The sequence below is a fragment of the Neopsephotus bourkii genome, unplaced genomic scaffold (assembly GCF_033783945.1).
Source record: "Neopsephotus bourkii isolate Nb327-2 ecotype Australia unplaced genomic scaffold, CSIRO-AGI_Nbou_v1 NB_450, whole genome shotgun sequence".
NCBI lineage: Eukaryota > Metazoa > Chordata > Aves > Psittaciformes > Psittacidae > Neopsephotus > Neopsephotus bourkii.
Genome location: NW_026900952.1, coordinates 1,368,654 through 1,389,111, shown reverse-complemented (window position 1 = coordinate 1,389,111; position 20,458 = coordinate 1,368,654). Strand labels below are relative to the sequence as shown.

Here is a 20,458-nt window from a genome sequence, read left to right as displayed (position 1 = left end):
TGGATAACCTGTCTATATGATTAATTTATGAGGTTCAATCAGATCCCCAGTGTCCGGAATCCTCATACATTAACCAAGTAAGCATAAACTCTGAAGATGTTGGTTTTATCAAGTACTATGACTTTGTCACCAAAATGTTATTATTGCTGCATTGTGTGTTAACTTATTTTAAAAAAATTCGATGAGTCAGCTGATGTCATGGTATGCTCCTTCTCCCTCTGCATAAAAACTGTCAGACAAATTGTCTTACAACTGCTGTTTATGTACTCAATAATGTCAAATTTACAGCAATGTTCAAAAACGAAAGAAACATTGGTTAATTTCATATATGCTATTTCCAGTTAAGTGGATTTTGCTCTATTAAAAGATATTTTCATAAACAAAGAGAATAATGCTTACATCTTTTGAGTATTTTCATCATATGCCAGGATTTTTATAACTTCCCAGTTTCCTGATGTCAGGTGTCTCACACTGATTTGTTCACTTTTAGCCTGGATAGAGATGGGAAACATTAACTTTCACCTTACTTGGTATATTTTTCTTTGCCTAGTGGGATTGTCTGCACATATCACTACTAATTACATCTTTTTAAACTTTAATATGCAACATAACATCTTTAAAGTACAAATCTGACATTTTGACAGGTCTATATCCTTTCCTTTCCATATATAAACTTTTCAAAGTCATTAAAACCATCTCAGTTTTCATCGCAATTTTTTTGTCATATGCTAGCAAAAAGTAGAAGTCACATACTTCAAGGTAAGGACCTTGTCATTACACATATTTTGTTTCTCTTAGTATTTCTTTTCCTTCACAGCGGCATAGCAGGGAATCTGACTCAGACCCCTGTAACTAAAACTCTGCACCAGAGTGAGCTCACCAGGTTTTCACATTTATCATGTTTCTACTGAGCCCAGAATACTGCAAAGATGCTGTGACAAGACAGGTCATGAGCACCACAGTCATACAAGGAGGCAGGCAAACCTGTACGAGAAATGCACCACTTAGTTCTCTAGTTGAAGCCCCTGCTCCACCATGCATTCTGGAGAAGCCTCTCTTTATCCAGGGTCTATAAGGAGGATCTAAGAGTAGCTCCAAATTTTAGCAGCTGAACCAAATGCTTACAAGTTGAGGAGAACCCTTTGCTCCTTCTCATAAATTATTTCTCTCCCAGTGTGAGCCTAGGAAAATAACTGCTACTAGGTGAAATTCAAAACCTCTCTCAAAGAACATGATGGCAGTTTTGGCCTCAACCAGTGCACCAGGAACTGAATTAAGAAACATCAGGACACAATGGATATCTACCTCTAGGCAAAACCCTACTCTTTGGCTGTAAGATGCAGTAGGCTCCTCATCAGACACACATTAAAAACAATGGATACTGAAGAGTGAGAAGCTCATTTGAGATTGCTTCCAAGTACAAAAGTAAAATTGTGGCTTACACTACTGAAGATTAGAAGTTCAACCCTCACTGTAATACAGTGTGAACATACTTAAACTGCTTTTTCTGTACACAAGGGTTATGATGCTTGGCCTATATATAAAAACTTGTAGTTTTCAAATTCAAGACAAACTTTCTAAAGGAAAAAGGTCATACATTGGCTTATGTTTCTGCTTTAGGGGGCGAAACTGAGCAGCAGGAATTACAAATTAGGTCCAATGGGGATGCAATGGTGTTTTCTGACCTCATGGCCTGTAAATCTAAAGCACCAGAGCACACCTAATCACTGTGGCCTCAGAGGTTATGTGGCCCATGGAAAGTCATAAAGGCAAAAAGTTTTTTTTTTTAATCCTGCCATTTCTGAACTCTACGCTGTAAAGTCTGAGCTCTACATCAAGAACAGAAGTCACTAGAAAGCAGAAAATGCTCAAGGATATTGATGAGACTTATCTGGAAGAAACAGGTCTCTATGACAAGTCTTGCAAGTACCAGCTGAAATCAGGGCATTATGCTGGGTGCTGTACATGTGTTTCTGATGAGTATTCCATTTTTCATGAGATACTGATACTTAATGCTGTCTCCAAGAATGATTAAAATATAAATTAGTGATTTATTAGAAGTATTTGCTATCCAGAGAGAGAGAAGCTGCAACTATTGAAAGAGTTATTTAAGTATTGAGATCACAGAATCTAACAAGAAACAGAAATAAAAAGACCAGCCAAGCATTAATAAACATGGTTATTTTTCAAGGTTACAGCAATAATACATAATTTATAAAGCTTGCAGGAAGTTCTTGCCTTGATCCATTAAAGTGACTATAATTCTTATTTTGTGGTTGCAAAAAGGAGACTTTCTAGAGTTGAAAACCCCATGTAAGAAATTTCTAGTTACATAATAAGAGCCAACCCATTTTGAGATTAGTTTGTTTTAAATATTTCAGAATTTATTATAAGCATTTGAGAACAATAAAACACATATCTAGCTTTCTACATTCAGACAGTAAATAACATAGAATAGACAACAGACTTTTAAGCAGTAACCTCCCCTTGCAAAATTTAGATTGTTCTGCTAACCTGCTTCTGTTTTACCATTGACACATGCTTTTCTAAAGTCAAAGAAATGCAGCCCAAGAAAGACCATCATTTGTCAGCACTTGTTCTAAGACTAACAAATAATCCTCAGTGATTAATCTAAAGCAGGCCCTTAAAATTTACTTGTTGCTCTATCTTCATGTTGGAGACTTGTTTCAACTTTCTTGCACAGGAAGGCTGATTTCTCTTAATGAGCTAATAACTATAGTTAGTAGTACAGAGAAGTAATGAGAATCTGAATGCCAAATTCCACTGTTATTTGAGCTCCATAATGAAAAACTGTGACAATTTGGGTACCAGCGACCTGCTGACTGCTTTGAATTCTGCAGGACACCTGTTATGCTGCTGTGGCTCTCACAAGGTATAACAAACGTCTGATGGGATAAAAGACTTTATGTGCTATGGTTAATATAATTTTTATACCTCCATGTTTGCTTTAGAAATAATGGACAATCAGATTAATGCAGTGTATAAAACACATCATATAAACATATCTCCTGTCCTTTATTGCTCTGTATAAGCCACATTACCACACAGAATGTTGCTTACTGATGAATAATGGTTGATACACTGGATACCGCATTTTTTCTTCTCAGACTTAAAATCAAATTTGTCACTGGTGATACCATTCAGATTTGTTTATTCATGGTGATGGTGGTTAAACTAGAAATTTCTTTGCTTTTTGGAGGTGTACAGTACTCAGGGCTCTAATTTGTTATAAATTGGATAGAAAACTAAACTCTTAATCATAAGCTTGACTTTAAACATTACTCTGGAGGGATTAAAACATGTATTTAAACATAGGTATATATTTAACTATCTTACTGACTGAGCTAAATCTTTTGCTTAAATATTTTCCTGAATTAGGATCAAGTTTTCTGGGCTCTTTAGTAAAGAATCTATAGATTTAAAGCAAATTCGAGTGTATCTCTAACATCCTTGTGAATGTTGCAAGTTAATTTTCAGATTTACATCACCATCATTTCATTTGTTTTAAAGATACTTATTCATATTGGGAAAGAATCAAAAATAAGACTTGATTGAATAAATGTTTTTTTCTCCAGGGTGAATTTTTCTGTGGTTATTATATTAATATACATTTCCCAGCTTGTCATCTGAGTTACTGTTTTCATTAAAAGATAAACTTTGACATGTCTTTGATCCTTATTTTTTCTGATTCTTTCTTGATATATTTACTCTAGTGAATGAGTATCTTGTTCTTGCTTCTTCAGGTTAAATTTTCATTAAAGATCTTTTGCTCTTGTTCTGTCTGAAGATCACTGTGAATATATTTCAGACTTAATAATGTTCATACCAGAACACTGTCATAAAGGGAGATAACAGAATTGCCTGGTGCCAGGTCTGCTATTTTGATGTTTTGGGTACCTTAATAATCCCTCCTCACCATACAGCTCTGCTAAAGTACCTCGATTAATGCTCTGCTGATTTAAATAGATGCCTTGGAGTGTTCCGTTCCAGGGCATAATTTCCTTTATTAGTTCATCACTACTTCATACTGACCTTCAAAGTCATAGTGGAAATTTATCTTCTTTCAGATTCTTCCTTGGAAAAAGTAATTACCCTGGGAAATGGAAGCTACTGGAAAATGTTGCAAAGGGTAATAAACAGTCCTAAGTTTCACAAAATTTTAAGTTTTGGGTATTGCTTCCCTTTAATGTTGTGTGTAAGACTAGATTTTGAATATTCTAAATTGACATTTAAAATTATATGTATGCGGATATAGTGTATATAAGAGGTTAAAATGAGTGGTTTTGTAGGTCACTTGAATTTCTGTGGTTATAAAACATTATTGACAGAAAAGTTCTACAAGAAAACATCTCTGCTTGACTACAGAGGTACAAAGAAAACATGAAATATTCCAGAGGGAGTATTTTGGAAGTACCTTTCATTTACAGGCCTTGCATGCCACCACAGCACAGGTCTAAGAAAAGAGAAGGAACACCACTTGCTCTGTAAGACATTACAAATATGCCTCTCTGCACCAAGAGACAACCTGGACAGGAAAAATGACCACAACACAAGTGTTCAGAATTCACTGAAGTGCAAGCCTTTGCTTGGCTCATGCATCCTAAACAGAAGTCCTAGAGGATGACTAGGATATTAAAAATAGCCTGAACCAAAATCTTACCTGAACAATAAACATGGCGATATGGTGAAATTCACCCCGGCCTCCCTGCTTCACTGGGACAGTCATGAAGAACTTACTGCCATCCTTGGAGAAAACTGGTTCTTCATTCTATAAATGTAAGATTGCATTAGTATGTCACACTGTCATTAAAATTCTTAATAAAACATCAACCTAGCTTTTTTGTCTTCTTGGTTTTCATAAGAAAATTGGAGAAAAATCCTTAGCTTTTCAATATATTCTGCAAAGATTAACAAAAACATTGTGGCTAAAGCTAAATATGGCAGTAGTTACCATTGTACAATCTTGTCTGGAAGCATGGACTGCAGTCCTTGTAAAACTCCCCCTCCCAGTGAAAGTTCTAGAAGTCTCATCCCTAATGCAGAAAGACTTTACAGGATACATTTGTTTACAGACATACAGTTAATGACAGAGGTGAGTCCTACTAGTGCTGAGTATAAATGCTTCCATGGCCTAGACTCAGCAAAACATTACTATGTACATACTTAACGCTCACTGATTTTGATAAAGTTGTATGGCAAAAATAATGGAAGTGATATTCTGAATCATGGTCTTCCCACAAATTGTAGCCTGATGTGAGACTATCTCTCCATGTCTAACTTCATACAGAAGTATGAAAGGAAATGGGCTTGCTATAAAAGCACAGTGTTTTAAAAATGATTTCTCATTTGAATTATTGGAAAATGGCTTGCTATAAAAGCATATCTAAGAAAAAAATATTTCTCATTTGCACACTGCAAAATGAAGCCTGAAATTCTATTTTAAATAGAATATGTTTCACTCATTTATTGGACAGCTCTTCCAAAAATAGGGAAATGGAATAATTTGCTGACATATTAGATCAACATATTGTTTTGGGTATGAATTTAGAAATATTATTCTTATGCATTACAATTACAGAAGTTAAAACCTCTAATCTTCAAACTCCTTGGGGCTTAATTTGGTGAAATTATTTTTTAATGAGAAAAAAACCAGCACAGTATATAGGAAATGTCTGAAATGGGATTTGTCTGATTTATCTTTAACCATCCAAGAGTTAGGTAGGTAGTTAATCAGCAGTTATCTAAGTGCTTACTTAACTGAATGAAGAGAGATTGGAAACTGAAGGGAATATTGCCCGTGAAACCCAGACAGGTGTCTCAGTTCAACGGGGTGAATTGCTCGCTGGAAGTACATGTCTCTTTCCACAGCTGACACAGTCAGCGAGATAGCAAAATGTCCTCCATGTGACGCTAAGTGGTGGGATTCCCACTACCAGAGAAACAAGCTGCCGTTTCAGTGTTTAGACAGACACTGCTATACTCCTCAGCTGTTAAATTAATTTAGGATCCTAGAAATTATTAAATTTGAAAAGGAATGGATATTAACAGCTTATAAAATAACACAATGAAACAGAAATTTATGTAATAAATAAAAGTAATGTGGTTAAATAAAAATTATTAAAATGTAATTGAATAAAGCAAATCACTCATATACACAGATATAGCATTTATACTATACCTGTTTAGGAAGCCAAAGGTCTGACTGCATTTCATATTTCTAAAAAAAAAAAAAAAAGAAAAAATTGTTTTTATGGAACAACTATAGATACCAAGTATTTCCCACATTCTTAATAATAAAGGTCTCTAGCTATTTCATGAGGTTTTCTTCTACTGTGTTACAATCTTCACATCTCTTCATTGACACACTGAAATAAATGATAATTTAATTAGAAAGTCAGCTGCTTTATTCAGAGCTTTGGGTAGAGTACCACGCGGACCTAAGAATGCCTTTTTTAGTCCTTTCTGGTTAGCTATCAAGAAGCTTTACACAGGCAGTTCTATTAGTTTTCTGCCTCTAGGCATCATCTGACTGGACATTTTAGGTCCTTCAGCAGCACCATGCAAATAGCCAGCATCAAACTCAAATTGTGAGACCTTCTCAAATCACCATCCCTTGCTTTAATGAGCTGTACTGTGGCATAAGTGAAGAGAAAAAAAAAATAAACTCATGATTGCTTTTTATTGGTCACTTATATTTTACATCATGCCATGTAAAAAAAAAACACCAAAACCTCAACCAGATACTGTGCATGCATTGCTGGAAAAAAATACATCAACTGCTGTAAATTGTCACAGTCACACTAAAGTAATCAAAACTTATTAGCTACAGATGGATCTGTACATATACAGCCTGAAAAATTAAAGACCTGTAGCTACTAGAGCAGCTGGTTTTATACTGTACTTTTTGGAATCAAGAACAAAAATGCTAGGGGGAAAAAAAGAGGTCTACAGTTGAATTCAAATGGTGTGATACAACATTAAATTCTCACAACAAAGCCCCTTTTCTCATCAATTACTGAATTCAAGAACATCACCTTGTTCTATTGGATGCAATGTAGGAGCCATCAGGGTTACAAGAACCAGATGGGTCTGAGCTGCACCCACTACAGTGATACTGTATCGCTACCCTTCCTCTCACACCTAAAAAGATCATTCAGTGCACTGTAATTTTTCTTGAGCAGGACTTCTTATTCTCACTCCCTTATATTATGCCCTGGATTACAGGACCTTGAAGCACATAATGGTTTCCTTCCAGAAGCAACTGCCCACAGTGGTTCACGACTGACTTTCTTAATAAAAGGGCACAAAGCTTAGAGGAACCAGATAAAATGCAAGCAAATCAACAAATCTCCATGTTCACAATCTTAACCTATGGTTTGGGGACTTACATGCAGTTTCTGCATCAGGAAAAGCAACTTGCACTATGTACCAAAAGAAGCAGACGAGCTCAGAAATAATCCCTAATACTTTAACATGACTGACTTCAGTAGTAGACACTGATGGGAACCTTTTGACTCAGAGGCTAAACTCAGACCTACATAAATCACTCATAACCATTTCTACTGCCAAATTATACCTCTACTTTGGAGCATTTGCTGGTACTGATATTAGCATGTGTAGAAAATATTTATACATTTAGCTCATTCTGGGAAGAGATCGTGACTCAGAATGGGAAAGTGGCCAACTGCATTCAAGATGCAAGATTGACTGTGAAAATGGAGAGATGTAATGCAAAAGTGTCAGAAGTCAAAGTCTGGGTCAAGGGATGGGATGTTGCTGAATTCAAATAAAAAAATGTATTTCAGCTTGGCTTACATTCAGAATATAATATCCCTGTTTCCTTTCAATTTATTTTTCAATAACTTTTTTTTTCCTAAAGGTATTTAATTCTGCTATGAAATCTGCAGGAATTACTGGAATTGTACACTTTTCCCTTAAACATATTTAGGCTGTGAGAGACAGAAAGATCTGAAATGAAAGTCTACAGGGAGAGAGGAAAAACCAGTTAGATGAAAATATCTGATGAAGGACAAACTTGTCACTGCACTAGCTGTACCCAAAGTACATGATGTTCAGCAACTGCAGTTTCCACTGAAGTTAATGAATGGATAAAGCTTAGTAATACTGGAGAGGTCACTCAAAGTTGCTAATTATATGAAATAATTTCACCAGATTTGGAATTTTCTTACATCCATTTCCTCCCTGTTGACTAATTATACTCAGCTTGCAACTACTGCATTTGCAAACTGATTTCCGAAAATCGTTTTCTGAATGTGAAGACAAAATGCAGGGAGAAACCTTGAAAAGAGAGCATAGAAAACATAGGAAAAATACAACTTACCTTGCTGCAAGCCCCAGTTGTGGTTTCACAAACCGTGAGGATGGAGTGATTCTGAGGTCTGTTTAACCATCTCACCACAGCCTTAGTATTGCTTACCCATTTCACCATGGTAATGTAATATTCCCTAAGTAAACATTTGAAAACACAATGTTCAAATCATTCCTATTTCAGATTAAACTTTTTGGGAAAAAAAAAAAAAATCACTCAGGAATGTCCATTTCATCAAATGTTGGCTTTGTACCACATGACATTATCATTATTGAGGGATGGAGCAAATAACACCAAATGCCCAGCACTTCTGTTCCTACAGGTGGGAAGGGTCAGTTCTAATGCATTGTCCTCCTGGGAAATTTGTACTCTGTTAGTTCCTTCTTCTCAGTCATTTGGAATATATAAACTTTACCAACTCTGAAACATAATACTTGTGAAGCATACATTTACAAATACACATGAATCATATATTTGCCTGCCAGTTTAAAGGCAAAAACTAAATTCCAACAAAGCCAGTAGTTTCCTATACTAAATTCCTTCAGAAGACACATATTTTTGCAAAACAATCCAGCCCTGCTACCAAACGAAAAAGCCCAGGTCTGTAAGTCTGTAATGTCAGAGTGCAGACAAGACCACGTTAAAACGTCACTTGTTATAAATAACAAGTATTTTATAATGGGACTTCTGCATAAAAGGGAAGTCACACTCAGCATCAGTGTGTGCCATTTTCTGTTTTAACAAATAGCTCATAATATCAGTCAAATTGTCTCTTAACTCTGGCTGAGCAAGGGATGCTTCCTAGGCACAGACTCATGGTATGGAGTATCTGCCTTCCTCTTCCTGGAATCCTACTAGGCTGTCAGACTGGGGATGCTATAGAGGAAGACCTGATGCAGCTTGTCATCCCTGTCAGGCTATTTGCTTCACTTCTCTATTCATGGCAGCTGGCAGCTTTCACAGTCCAGCTTAGTTATGTGCAACAGTGGAGTGAAAATGTTTGGAAACTCACCCCTCCCCCCTTTAAAATAAGGGTCTTAGCTTGCACATAATTAGGCTTTTAATTTAATGCTGACGGAGATCTCATTATTCTTTGACAACACGTTTAATTATACATTCAAAAGACTTCTTACTAGATCAAAGATGCTAAGCAGTGCCAAAACCAAAGTTGCATACAACTCTGATGCTGCATAGGATTTGCAGCAATTCACTACAGCTTCACCCAGCCTCAGTCTAGTCCTATGTTTGAAGAACACAGCTGAACAACCCAATATGTTTCATGTTTGACTTTTAGTGAGACAAATTTTCACACCTGGATATCAGAATGATGACTAGAAATGGTGACTTCAGGTATATGCTGAGTCTATGGTTTATGGTTTAAAAAGCCTTTTAACTTAATGAGGAGCAAAAATGTATTCCAAAAGTAACAAAAGATCTAACAAAAGGTCTAAAAGACCAGGTGACGCAATCAACGATCCAACAAACAAACCAGAGTGCAATATCAAATCTCAGTTCACTGGTTCCCCATACCAGAACTCAATAAACAAGAGCTGAAAACTTCTCCCTCTGCAGTTCATAAGGTCATTCAAAATCATAGCAACTGTGCATACAGAAACCTGAAGGTAGCCAAAAAGAAATACTCAGAATGTATATAAATGAGGACTGCCTTCCTCTACCAGTACTTGAACACCAAGGTAAGAAACATCCACTGACAACAAAGCCTAATTTATCCACAAAACAAATTCTACAATTTGAAAAAGTCTTCAGTGAGGGATGAAAACAGAATATTTAAACATTCAGAATCCAGCTGATACAGTAATTAATAGTCTAAATCAAACCATTACATCCTTTCCCATCACTGACACAAACTCCTCAATGACTGAAATGAAAGCAAAAGATACTTCAAAAATTCCCTGTTTTCCCCCCTTCCATCAGCTATGCATAAAAATATGTTCACATGTCACTACATTATTATTTGTTTATCAAGAGTGCAATATAATGTGTATACATAACTATATATGTATATGCAGAAATGCATACCCTTCTGAAATTAAGTACTGTCTCCAGGTAATGTTCCTTTGTAAATCACAGTTTTGCAGTTTATCTAGTGTTTCAAATATACAGTGTGCATAGACGCATACAGGGTAGTAATACTGTTGCAGGTCAACAGATATGACTAAGTCAAAGCTTGTCGAAGAAAAGTGTATGTTTTATTAGATTAGCTGATACAGTTGAATAAAACCAGAGAAGACTGCAGCGCAAAATCTGTTTTAATTCTGAGGAAGGTACTATCAGTTTTTTTCTCCAAAATATCAGGCATTTTTGCCATTAATGTATTGTAACAGTAGTGAAAATAAGTGCTTTTTCTTTCCCTCCAGAACCAAAACCACAAATGTACTGGTATTACTAGACCCTCTGCATTTGTTCATACAAGTTTTCTCTCAACATCACTTTAAAGAGGAAAGACTATTACTGCTTCCTGGACAAAGGACTGAAGCAAGATATTATTTTAGGTACTACCCATTTAATTAGGGGCTTTACAGCACTTTGCATGTTCAGAGAATAACTTTCATTGTTTTGGAGAACATTTCTTAAATCAGACTGTGGATTAATTTATTGCATGTCCAAAAAGTAACAAACACAATTACTGATTGCATGTGCAATGTTAGTTTAAACTCACTGTATCACACAGGGGCTGCATGGCATAGACTGAATCAAGTTTTAGCATTCAACTGGCCTAACAACCAGACTTTTCTCTCTGGATATGGCTTGTTTTATTCAAGCTGCATCTCCTTATCTCACTCCTAGATTTTTTTCCAATACTTTGTTTATCCAGTTCCAAGGTTTTTCTTATTTATCCCCTTTCTCACAGCAGGGTCACTATAAGATGATCGTAAGAAACAAAATTTGGTTTTTTTTTATACCCACTTCCTCTATGTCCACCTTCTCACCTGCTCTCAGGATTCCCATTCAAATCCCTGATTGTCAAGAAAATATCATTCAATCCCTGACTCATAGAACTGCCATTTTGGTTTTTAGCCAGTCCACATCATGTTCTAGCCAAGTTTTCATCTCAGACTTTTTACAATCTCTTCCCTCACATTCTGCCCCAGGACTGTTTTCTTTCTAAATTCCAAAGAGAGCTAAACTCTTTACTCACAGGCAGAAAATGCAGAAAAGGCAGTCTCCTTCCACAGCACCCCATGATCAGTCAACATTAAAGGAGCTTGTACATGACTCATTTTATTCTAAATTGGATTGAACTGGGCAATACATAAAACCAAGAGCTTCAAGCTCCTTGTCGAGAGCTAATTCTGATTCCACATTTATTCCACATAAATCTGCTGCTTGGCTTCAAATTGGCTTAAGGCAGTTAGAGAAGGCAATGAGTATAAAGAAGGTATAGCTTTCCCCTGGGTCAGTGAGCCAGGAAAATGCTATATATGCAGTCAAATGAACAGTAGGAGCTGGAACATCTCACATGTGCTGAGGAGGTGCTGTACACTAAGTAAGATCAGATTTTAGGGACTGAGCCGGATGGAAGGTATTCAGTAAGAAAAAAAATCCAACTGTAGGCATTAAGAAAGCAGTTTTTCCTGAGTATATGGAAAACTTTTTTTTTTCCAAAGACTTGTAACTTGATGAAATCTGGATTCATTTTTCACTGCTGATGAAAACATATTCAATATCAAAGGTGCTATCATCTTCCACCAAGCTTGAAGGCACAATTTTTAAAACCTTTATTTCTTATAGAGTATTTTCCTTTATTTTTATTATCTTAATTGATAGTTCTATGGAGGTAGTTTAAAAGTTTGCCAATACATTTATAATCATTCAAGAATGTCCAGCATGTCTTGTTTCACTTGTAAGTTTTGGGATGTTTGTGACTAGAAAGATATATATGTGTACCTTGCTGGCTGTTATTGTAAGTGCTTAGCAAAGTCAACAGAGACAGTAAACTGAACAAAGGAAAGGGATTTGCGTTGCATTACAGTGGAAGCATAGTTACAATCATAATTGAATTTGAAAATTAAATACTGAGATTTTAAATAGACTAACATTATAGGAAAATAACTCACAATATTAAGAACCTGCTCAAAAAGTCAAACTTTACAACTTCATACCATTCACTATAATGAAGAAATATGCTCTAACTTTGAATCAATGAGCTGATTATGAAAGAAATCTGCTCATAAGAATAGCTGAAAGACATTTAAAATTTATGTCAATGGAAAAAGGAACCTTACTTTGGTTGATGGTTTTAATAGATTTGGATTTTGATAATAAATACAAGAGGGTTCACCTAAAGAAAGCCAACCTATCATGCTCTATTAGTTTACTGGCAGGTTGTTATCTAAGAAGCTAAACAACAGAAACTTGACCCATGCATAATGCGCTAGAACATTTGCTATGCTTTAAAATTATTTGTATTGTTGTGTATTGAAAAGTGTATGAGAATTTAAAGATACTAACAGAAAATGTCATTCTCAGAAATGTGCATGGAAAAAAACCACAGACTGAGACATGATAGTTGTACTTGATGATCTTGAAGGTCTTTTCCAACCTAGTTGATTTAATGATTGTAGTTGATTCTATGACCTGCATGGTAGCCATAGTTAGTTAGTATTTTGGTATGCTACACAACTTTATCTATGCATACATTGATGGATGAACTGCAGTTTTCTTCTTTGACTAAGCCACAGGTATTTGGCTGGAAGGAGATTTTCTAGCTCACCTCCCCATTAGAGGGGATTTGGTGGGAAGCATCACAGTCAGGCTAACAAGCTCTGCTCCCCATTTCCTTGCCATAGGACCTTGCCAAGAGCACCTTGGCAGCCAACTGATGAACTGATTTTTCCCCTTGAACCAGATTGGTATAGGTGATGCTCTGCCTTTATGGGTGATGACAAAGCAACCTCCTTTAGTCTGTTGGCCACACTCCTCCTAGAGTGGTCCAGCCTAGGTGACAAAAACAGTGCACTTTTTGTCCCCAATTCAGCCCCAAGCACAGCTGCCTTGGCAGGATGGTTGGGCAGGCTGCTAGGTCCCAGCCCCGGCTGACCAGAAGCTTGTCCTGGCCAAGGTGCAGAACTTGCATTTCTTTCTACTGAACATGGCAGGGAGTAATCAATAAATTCCTTGCCATTGTGTGTGAACGCTTCAATAAAGTATGTGAATATATTTTCATCCTGTAGGCTGAATAGATTACAGTCATTTGCTATAAGGTATCACAATGAATTAATCCTTTACATTAACCTTGCGAGATAGCTATTAGTATTGCCAAGTTACAGAATAGGGAAGGGGCAGAAGCTTGGAAGAAGAAAGTAGACATAGCATAAGGAAAGGTGAAAGTAAATCCTAGTTTTCTTAATACCAAATTGCAACCCCCTCCCTCCATTTCCAGTTAGAATCAAATAAGCTTTATATTCCAAAGCAAGGCTCAGATAAATCAGCTGCCAGAGGTATAAAATTAAACTTTCTGGATTCAAGAGGTGATCTCAAACTAGAAGTACATATATACCCAAATGATTCTGATGATTTGGATAATAAAAAAATTGGTGAGGCTTGCAAGAGCATTATCTGAATTTATGCAAACTCAATTTCTTAAGTGCTTCCAGTTCCATTACAAATGATTAGTTAAAATCCTTAAAATAATCCAAATTTTCATACAAAGTCAGAAGGGTCTTACTGTGTATTTCAGTTTCTTTAAAAGTAGACATATATGAAATGAGAATGTGGAAATCTAGAACTTTTTCAGGCATTTAAATACTATTGAAAAAAGTAAGAAAAAGCGCTGACTTATTTTCTTATGGTGCATTTTAGAACTACCTGGTCAGCAGCATCTGGGAATAGTGCAGAGCCAATGCAGCCTGCTCACTATGGTGGAGAATGGGGAAAGCAAGCAGTGGTTGACGCTCACACTGAGACTTTCAAGAGCTGATACATTGTTCTAGAAGAAAAAATCTTTTCATCATCTATGGAACACAGCTCTAATAACTCAACTGCAACTTCTTTCATGTGTTATTTCACTTTCCTGTCTGTGTTAAGAGATTTCCACTTTGAAAATAAATTATTTTTTTTCTGACAGGTCTAAATTCAAGCATGGGGTTTGAAAAATCAGCCTATGGAATTTCTTAATATGGTATTAATACCTTATATCTAAATATCACCAGTTACAAGAAGTCTTCAGGTGTCCTAAGGTACAGTGGTTTGAACTGACCACTTGTACGCCATATTGCTTTTTTTAAGGTTTGCAGCAGGAAGCATTAGCTTTCCAACTGGAACTTCAGCAGCTAGCAGTGAACGAATGAACACTTATTTTATCTTACATGTATATTCACTTTCTGTGACTAATGAGAAAATCCTGCAATACAAAATCATGTTTGCCACTGAAGGAAACAGAATGTAATTGTACACATAGAATGGAAACAGCAAGTTTTTTGAAATTAAGTCAAAATTAAAATAATTTCACAGAAAACAACCATATGTTCAAAGGAAGACTGTCAACCTTTCTGCGCCATTAACAATAGTAGAAGGTAAATTTTTCCACATTAAAACATTCAGGAGTAAATTTATACATGTTATTGCTATCTATATATTAGAATAACCTGAACAAGACTTGGGAAATACTACCAAGAACTTTTACAGAACCACTGCAAGAAGTAAACAAAGGCAGAACATGCAATTTACTCAATCTTACAAGTTCCCAGATGCCCTAAAAATCAGAGAAAAGCTGGGGAGAACGGAGAATCTGAATGCTACTTTCCATGGCTAAAAGTAACAGAAGCCCCCTTCCCTACCTATTTGTGTGGTTTCTCTGTGTAGGAGTGAACCTCTCCCATAACAGCAGCTGGTTACGACTTGCACAATTTGTATTTCTGAATGTTTCTGCCCTGAAAGATCCATATAACTGTATCTCATAGCGTCCCATTCCACTTAATTCTGAAAGACTCCCATGACCTATTTACTAAATGACTTCATAATGAATGGATTAGAAAGGTAGTGAAAAATATTGACCACTAAAAGCTACTACTTTTATTAAAAAAGTTAATACTTGAAAGCAAAAATTCCCAACCACCACAAACTCCACGATTTCCACTCTGGAAAGCCTGCTAAAAAAATCATTCTTCATATCTGTATATATCTCGATATAGGGAGATATATATGGATTGATGATCAGTGTGATGACTGACTGCTGCTGAAATCCAGAGTCAGAATGCAAGATTTACAGTATACTTGGCTCAAAACTATATGATTTTACTAAATTTTGCAGCACAGACAGTATAACTTAATAGCTAAAATTAAGATGAAACTAACTTTTTTCCCAGGTACAAATAGTTTCAGTCAGTCTTCTGATACAGTAGCAATATAGAATTTTAAATGTGACTATTATTTCAATTAAACAGTGACAATGTCTTTATCAATGACTCAAAAATCTGACAAAGATACCTGTTAAGGCTCACAAAAGAAATTCCAGAAAGTGAGCTACTGCTACCCTACAACTTCAAGATGCAGTATTCATGATTTCATTCTACTTTTGTTTTCGGTCTGCTGGGGACAAAGAATGAATCTGAAAAATCTAGAAAGAATCAATCTGAAAAAACTAGAGTGAAACCATAAGATCTGAAAAACATTTTCAAGTTTTTTTTTTTTTTTTCTCTTTTAATGCCTTTGTACCTTCTGACATTCAAATGACAATTTTAATTATGTTTGAGAGAGTGAGATGCTAATCATGATGGCAAGGAATCTCTTTCAGATCTTATACTGCTACTTAAATTAATGAAGGGTTAGCAAGCAGTACGAGAGTTTATTATGGCTTTCGGTAGTGGTCCAGTAACAGAAAGAAAATAGTTCAAAAAAGTGGAACTCATTAAGAATAATTCCTTTCACTAGCACAGTCAGTGAGCATTACAGTTGACACAAATAATTGCAAGGCAAAATTCACTATCAAATTATTCCTGCACTAAATTATGGTACCTCAATTTGTGCAGAGGAGAACTACACCAGCTTGAAATTGGTTGCAATGGTTGTAAATCAGTGCTCATTGTTAACATCCTGACTGTTTTGGGAACAATGACCATAAAATATTTTGGGGTTTGTAGGACCTGCAAAAACAAAGGTGGTTTGTTTTTGTTTTTCATCTTTATGCATGCCAATCCTTTTTCATGCCATTGTCCATCTGAAAATGTCCTGAGTGAAGTGGCACTTCCCTGGCCCTTAGACTGCAGCTATATCTGCACTGTAGTAACTGTTATTATTACTATTACCTTTATTTTGTAACACTTTAGAAGATCATTAGTATATGCAGTGAAACTACAATAGGAATTTAATCAAGTTCACTGCAATACCCATGGGAAAGGGTGAAAAGTTCTTTGCTCTTAAACAAAAGTTTCACGGCAACTCAAGCAAGGACAGGTAATTGGGAGCTTAGCTTAAGGTAGTAACTTTAGCAGAAAAGTCACCAGTTGCAGCCAGGCCTTATTAATTCAGCTTTCAGGTCAAAGGGACTGTTAAATTAGCTGAGCAGTTCTGAAGCAGTTTCTCCTGAAAAACACAGCGCTGTCCCTCTTAGTGTATGATGTAGTCTTATGTGATCTGGTGGCATTGCCTCTCACCTGTCACCTCACTGCATCTATCTGTCATGATGAGAAATGACATTCTCTGTAACCTATGGGATTTGAAAAGTTCAAAACATTTCCCTGTATATGAGGGAACACCCTGATTATGTGTTCTGTGCGTTAATAAGACACTTCTATGTTCTGCAATATAATTTCAGAAACTGAAAGAACCAAGCTGGCCCACAGGAAAAGAAGTCTGGGGGTGACTGCAATGACCTCAGAAGCAGAACAGCATTCAGCCCCTTGACCGTAGCTTACAATTCCTAATTTCCTACATTTCAAGTAAATTGAAGCTTCTCAGGACATCAGCTATCAGCAGATCCTAGATCCCTGTGATTTTTAAGAGCAGCATGAATCCAGTAGAGCTGTATTTTATTTTATTACCATTATGTTCAGCAACAGGGACAGAGATCAAGTGCATTCCAGTCAAAGATAAGTGTTGTGCTGATGTAAAAAGGCAATTAGCCTAAGAGACAGTCAGGTTAAATCAAACATGAATTTCAAAACAATGAAATTATATACCTTGATTTAAAGCTGTCAGGTGGCATCAGTTCCAGTGTATGTGCTGGTCCATACAGATTAACTACAAACAGCTTTACGGTTGGGTTTGTTTGACCTGCCTTTGAAAAAAGAAAAAATAATAGGAGTTTTAGAAGCACTGAATCAGTGACAGCTAAATAGACTCTCTTGTTCAATATCTTTATCATAATGAGAAGTTATTAAAATTTTAAAATCTTAAATTTTAAAAATTAATTTCACAGACATATGAATTACACAAATAAAAGTATGAAGCATTAATTGAATAATTCTCTTACTGCCCTTAATTTTCCATGACCTTCCTGTGCAGAGCAAGTGACCAATGCTAGGAGTGGCTTGGCCTATTTCAGTAAAGTCAGCTGCAAAAGGTCAGTTCCTAAACCAGGAGTTAAATACACCCTCCAGCAAAGTCTTTTCCAGACACTATTGTTCCTTCTTCTAAAAGCTGCATGACCTATATCTGGGATAGCATTCCTCCTCTTCCTTTTCTTTCTTTACAATTTTCTCCTGGTCTTCCTTCCCTGGTTTGCTGAGCTGGAAATCTGTATTTTCGGCTCTGTTTAGGACTCAGCTGCTTTGGCAGGCCAGCTCTAAGAGAGACAAAATGCTTCTTGTTTCTAAAGGGGAACAAAATGGCAGTTTGATAGATATCTACTAGGAAGAGTCTGCTAAATCCTGAGGATCTACAGGGAGAGAGGACTTGTACTTCCTGTAACTTGGCTTGTTACTAGTCATGTTCCTAAGATGAAAAGAAAGAACTGACCGTAGAAAGTAAGGCTCTGCAGGGCTGCAAGGAGATGCTATAAGTCCCACACCCCTGTCCAAACCATATCACATGTAAGCTTCTTTTTCATGTAAGTCACAGGAGTCATCCAATGCTATACAGTGTATGTGGGAGATAGGGAATGAAAAGCAAGTCTCTCAGTGGGTTTGACTCCTGTTTAATATTGGGAGGGCAAGGTAAAAACCTGCCAGCCTGGCCTGGTCTCCATGCAGGGCTGTACTGCCCCAACATACTGTCTCTACTACAAATATCCATGGCTACAAATATCTGTAGCTCAATGCAATTCAATACAAGGTCTCTACAGCTGGGGAGGTGCTGGGGTCAGTGAGGTGAACAGTAAGTGCTTCTTAAGCCTGCAGTGGGCGTGAGCAGCTGAAGGTGTTTTTTCTACCTGAGCAGAAAACTCTAATATCCACATCTCTTCTTCAACAGCAAACAGCGTCAACTCCTCTACCACTCAGGGCCTCCTCATGACAATTTAAATAGCATGAATTTTGTACAATTCTCACATTTGTTCAGTAGTGCAAGAACTCTTTACGTTGAAATATTACTTTGTTCCCTATATATTTAACAAAATTTAAACTTCCCTTTTCATATTTTTTAATACAGTGTGCATTAGGCATATACACAGATACACATGTTCCAGTATTCACAATTGCCTGTGGGTTTCCTTTAATTTTTAAATCATAAATATAATTTTCTCCAAAGGTTTCATTTTATGATAAGTTCTTTTTCATCTCTTTTGCTATACCACAAGCTTCATTACCAATTAATGATGTTTAATGGTAGCTAAATCGGCATTAAATTGAGACATTAAAAAAAGATAATGTTTTTTTCATTAACAAGATTACTGAAGTACTATTATGTATCACTTTTATGCTGAATTGCTAATGAAATGGAATTACTCATTTCTTGTTTACAAAGCTGACTTTTAAAAGTATTCCTTATTTTTTTTTTTGCTCTGTCACTCAAGCCTTTTGCCAAAGCAAGTACATAAACCATCTCTGAAAATATTGTTAATTCATTATTTTAGAGTATTATTTCATAGCAAAATACATTATATCACACATAATATTGTTTCATAGTACTTGGTACAGTCTAACTGTCCACCCATCAAAAATAAAGGGTCATCACTAAACAAACAGTACCAGGAATAGGGTAACATTAATATTTTCTAAAGCTCTAAATTAACTTCACTCAAAATGTCAAAGGAGTACCACATACTTGGACCTACATATCCTATGTATCCTATCAGAAAGGAACTTAGACACTTTGAAATTGCACGCAAGGGACTGATAAACCAGTAAGATGGAAGATAATACCAGTGCGGAACGCAGCACAAAAACGGCAGCTAGAGAGTCACCTAATCAGGAAATCCCCAGAAAGTTAGTTATTTCAGACATTATCCCTGCCTGGGCTGTTCTTTAACTTTCCAACTTGAATCTAAACCTCCCCCTCTAGATCTTCTGAAACTCTGTGACAATTCTAATATTTTCCCCTTCCCCTCCCTCCTCTTCCTGATTATGATGACCAGGAAAAGATTTTACTGTGGCTTATCTCATTCAAGGCCAGTCTGTTACATTTATTAATAACAGCATCATTTCCTGAGATCTGGAATTCCATATCTGGATTACATTAGTGAAATGGAACATGCTGCATGTATGACTACAGTGCAATTGTGACAGTATCTTATTTTTTGTGCAGTCCTTCAAACATATTACCCTTCTCTCAGAAGTGGTGAATTGATTTTACTAAGCTGTAACAATGATGAAATTACTATGAATTAGTTTGTTTGCTGTTCCCTCACCCAGTTTTTTTCCAGCAAAAGGTGTTACAGTCTGGAAAAAGAAAAAAAAAAGGTATTTCCTGAAAATCAACATAAATAAAATTAGCCTCTGTTGCTGTCTAGAAACACTCCTTCCATGTGATTGAACACTGTCACTGAACAATGAAGAGGAGGTGGGTACTGCACTCATATTCACCTTACCTTAGGATATCGATACTGCTTTCCTTTTGGATACAGACCACCAGTAAATTGGGGAATAACCATGTTCGGTACCAGTGAGTCATTTATGGTCAGAAATGCCAGTCTTTCACCGTCTGGAGACCACCAGTGGGCAACGTGAGAATGAAGAAGTTCCTCTGCAAAACCAGATTTCCTTAGGGTCC

The 20,458-nt window shown here is 36.3% G+C and overlaps 1 protein-coding gene across 2 annotated transcripts in view; it reads right to left on the bottom strand.

The window, feature by feature from the left end:
• Positions 1-20,458, bottom strand: part of DPP10 (dipeptidyl peptidase like 10) — a 555,091-nt gene that overhangs the window by 29,052 nt on the left and 505,581 nt on the right. For both annotated transcript variants that reach the window (XM_061349587.1, XM_061349585.1), the window contains exons 9-14: positions 20,277-20,431; positions 17,491-17,588; positions 8,363-8,486; positions 6,200-6,238; positions 4,682-4,789; positions 400-491 (exon numbers count right to left, since the gene is read on the bottom strand). In XM_061349587.1, the coding sequence (XP_061205571.1) occupies positions 400-491; positions 4,682-4,789; positions 6,200-6,238; positions 8,363-8,486; positions 17,491-17,588; positions 20,277-20,431 (616 nt within the window). The remainder of the gene's footprint in view (positions 1-399; positions 492-4,681; positions 4,790-6,199; positions 6,239-8,362; positions 8,487-17,490; positions 17,589-20,276; positions 20,432-20,458) is intronic.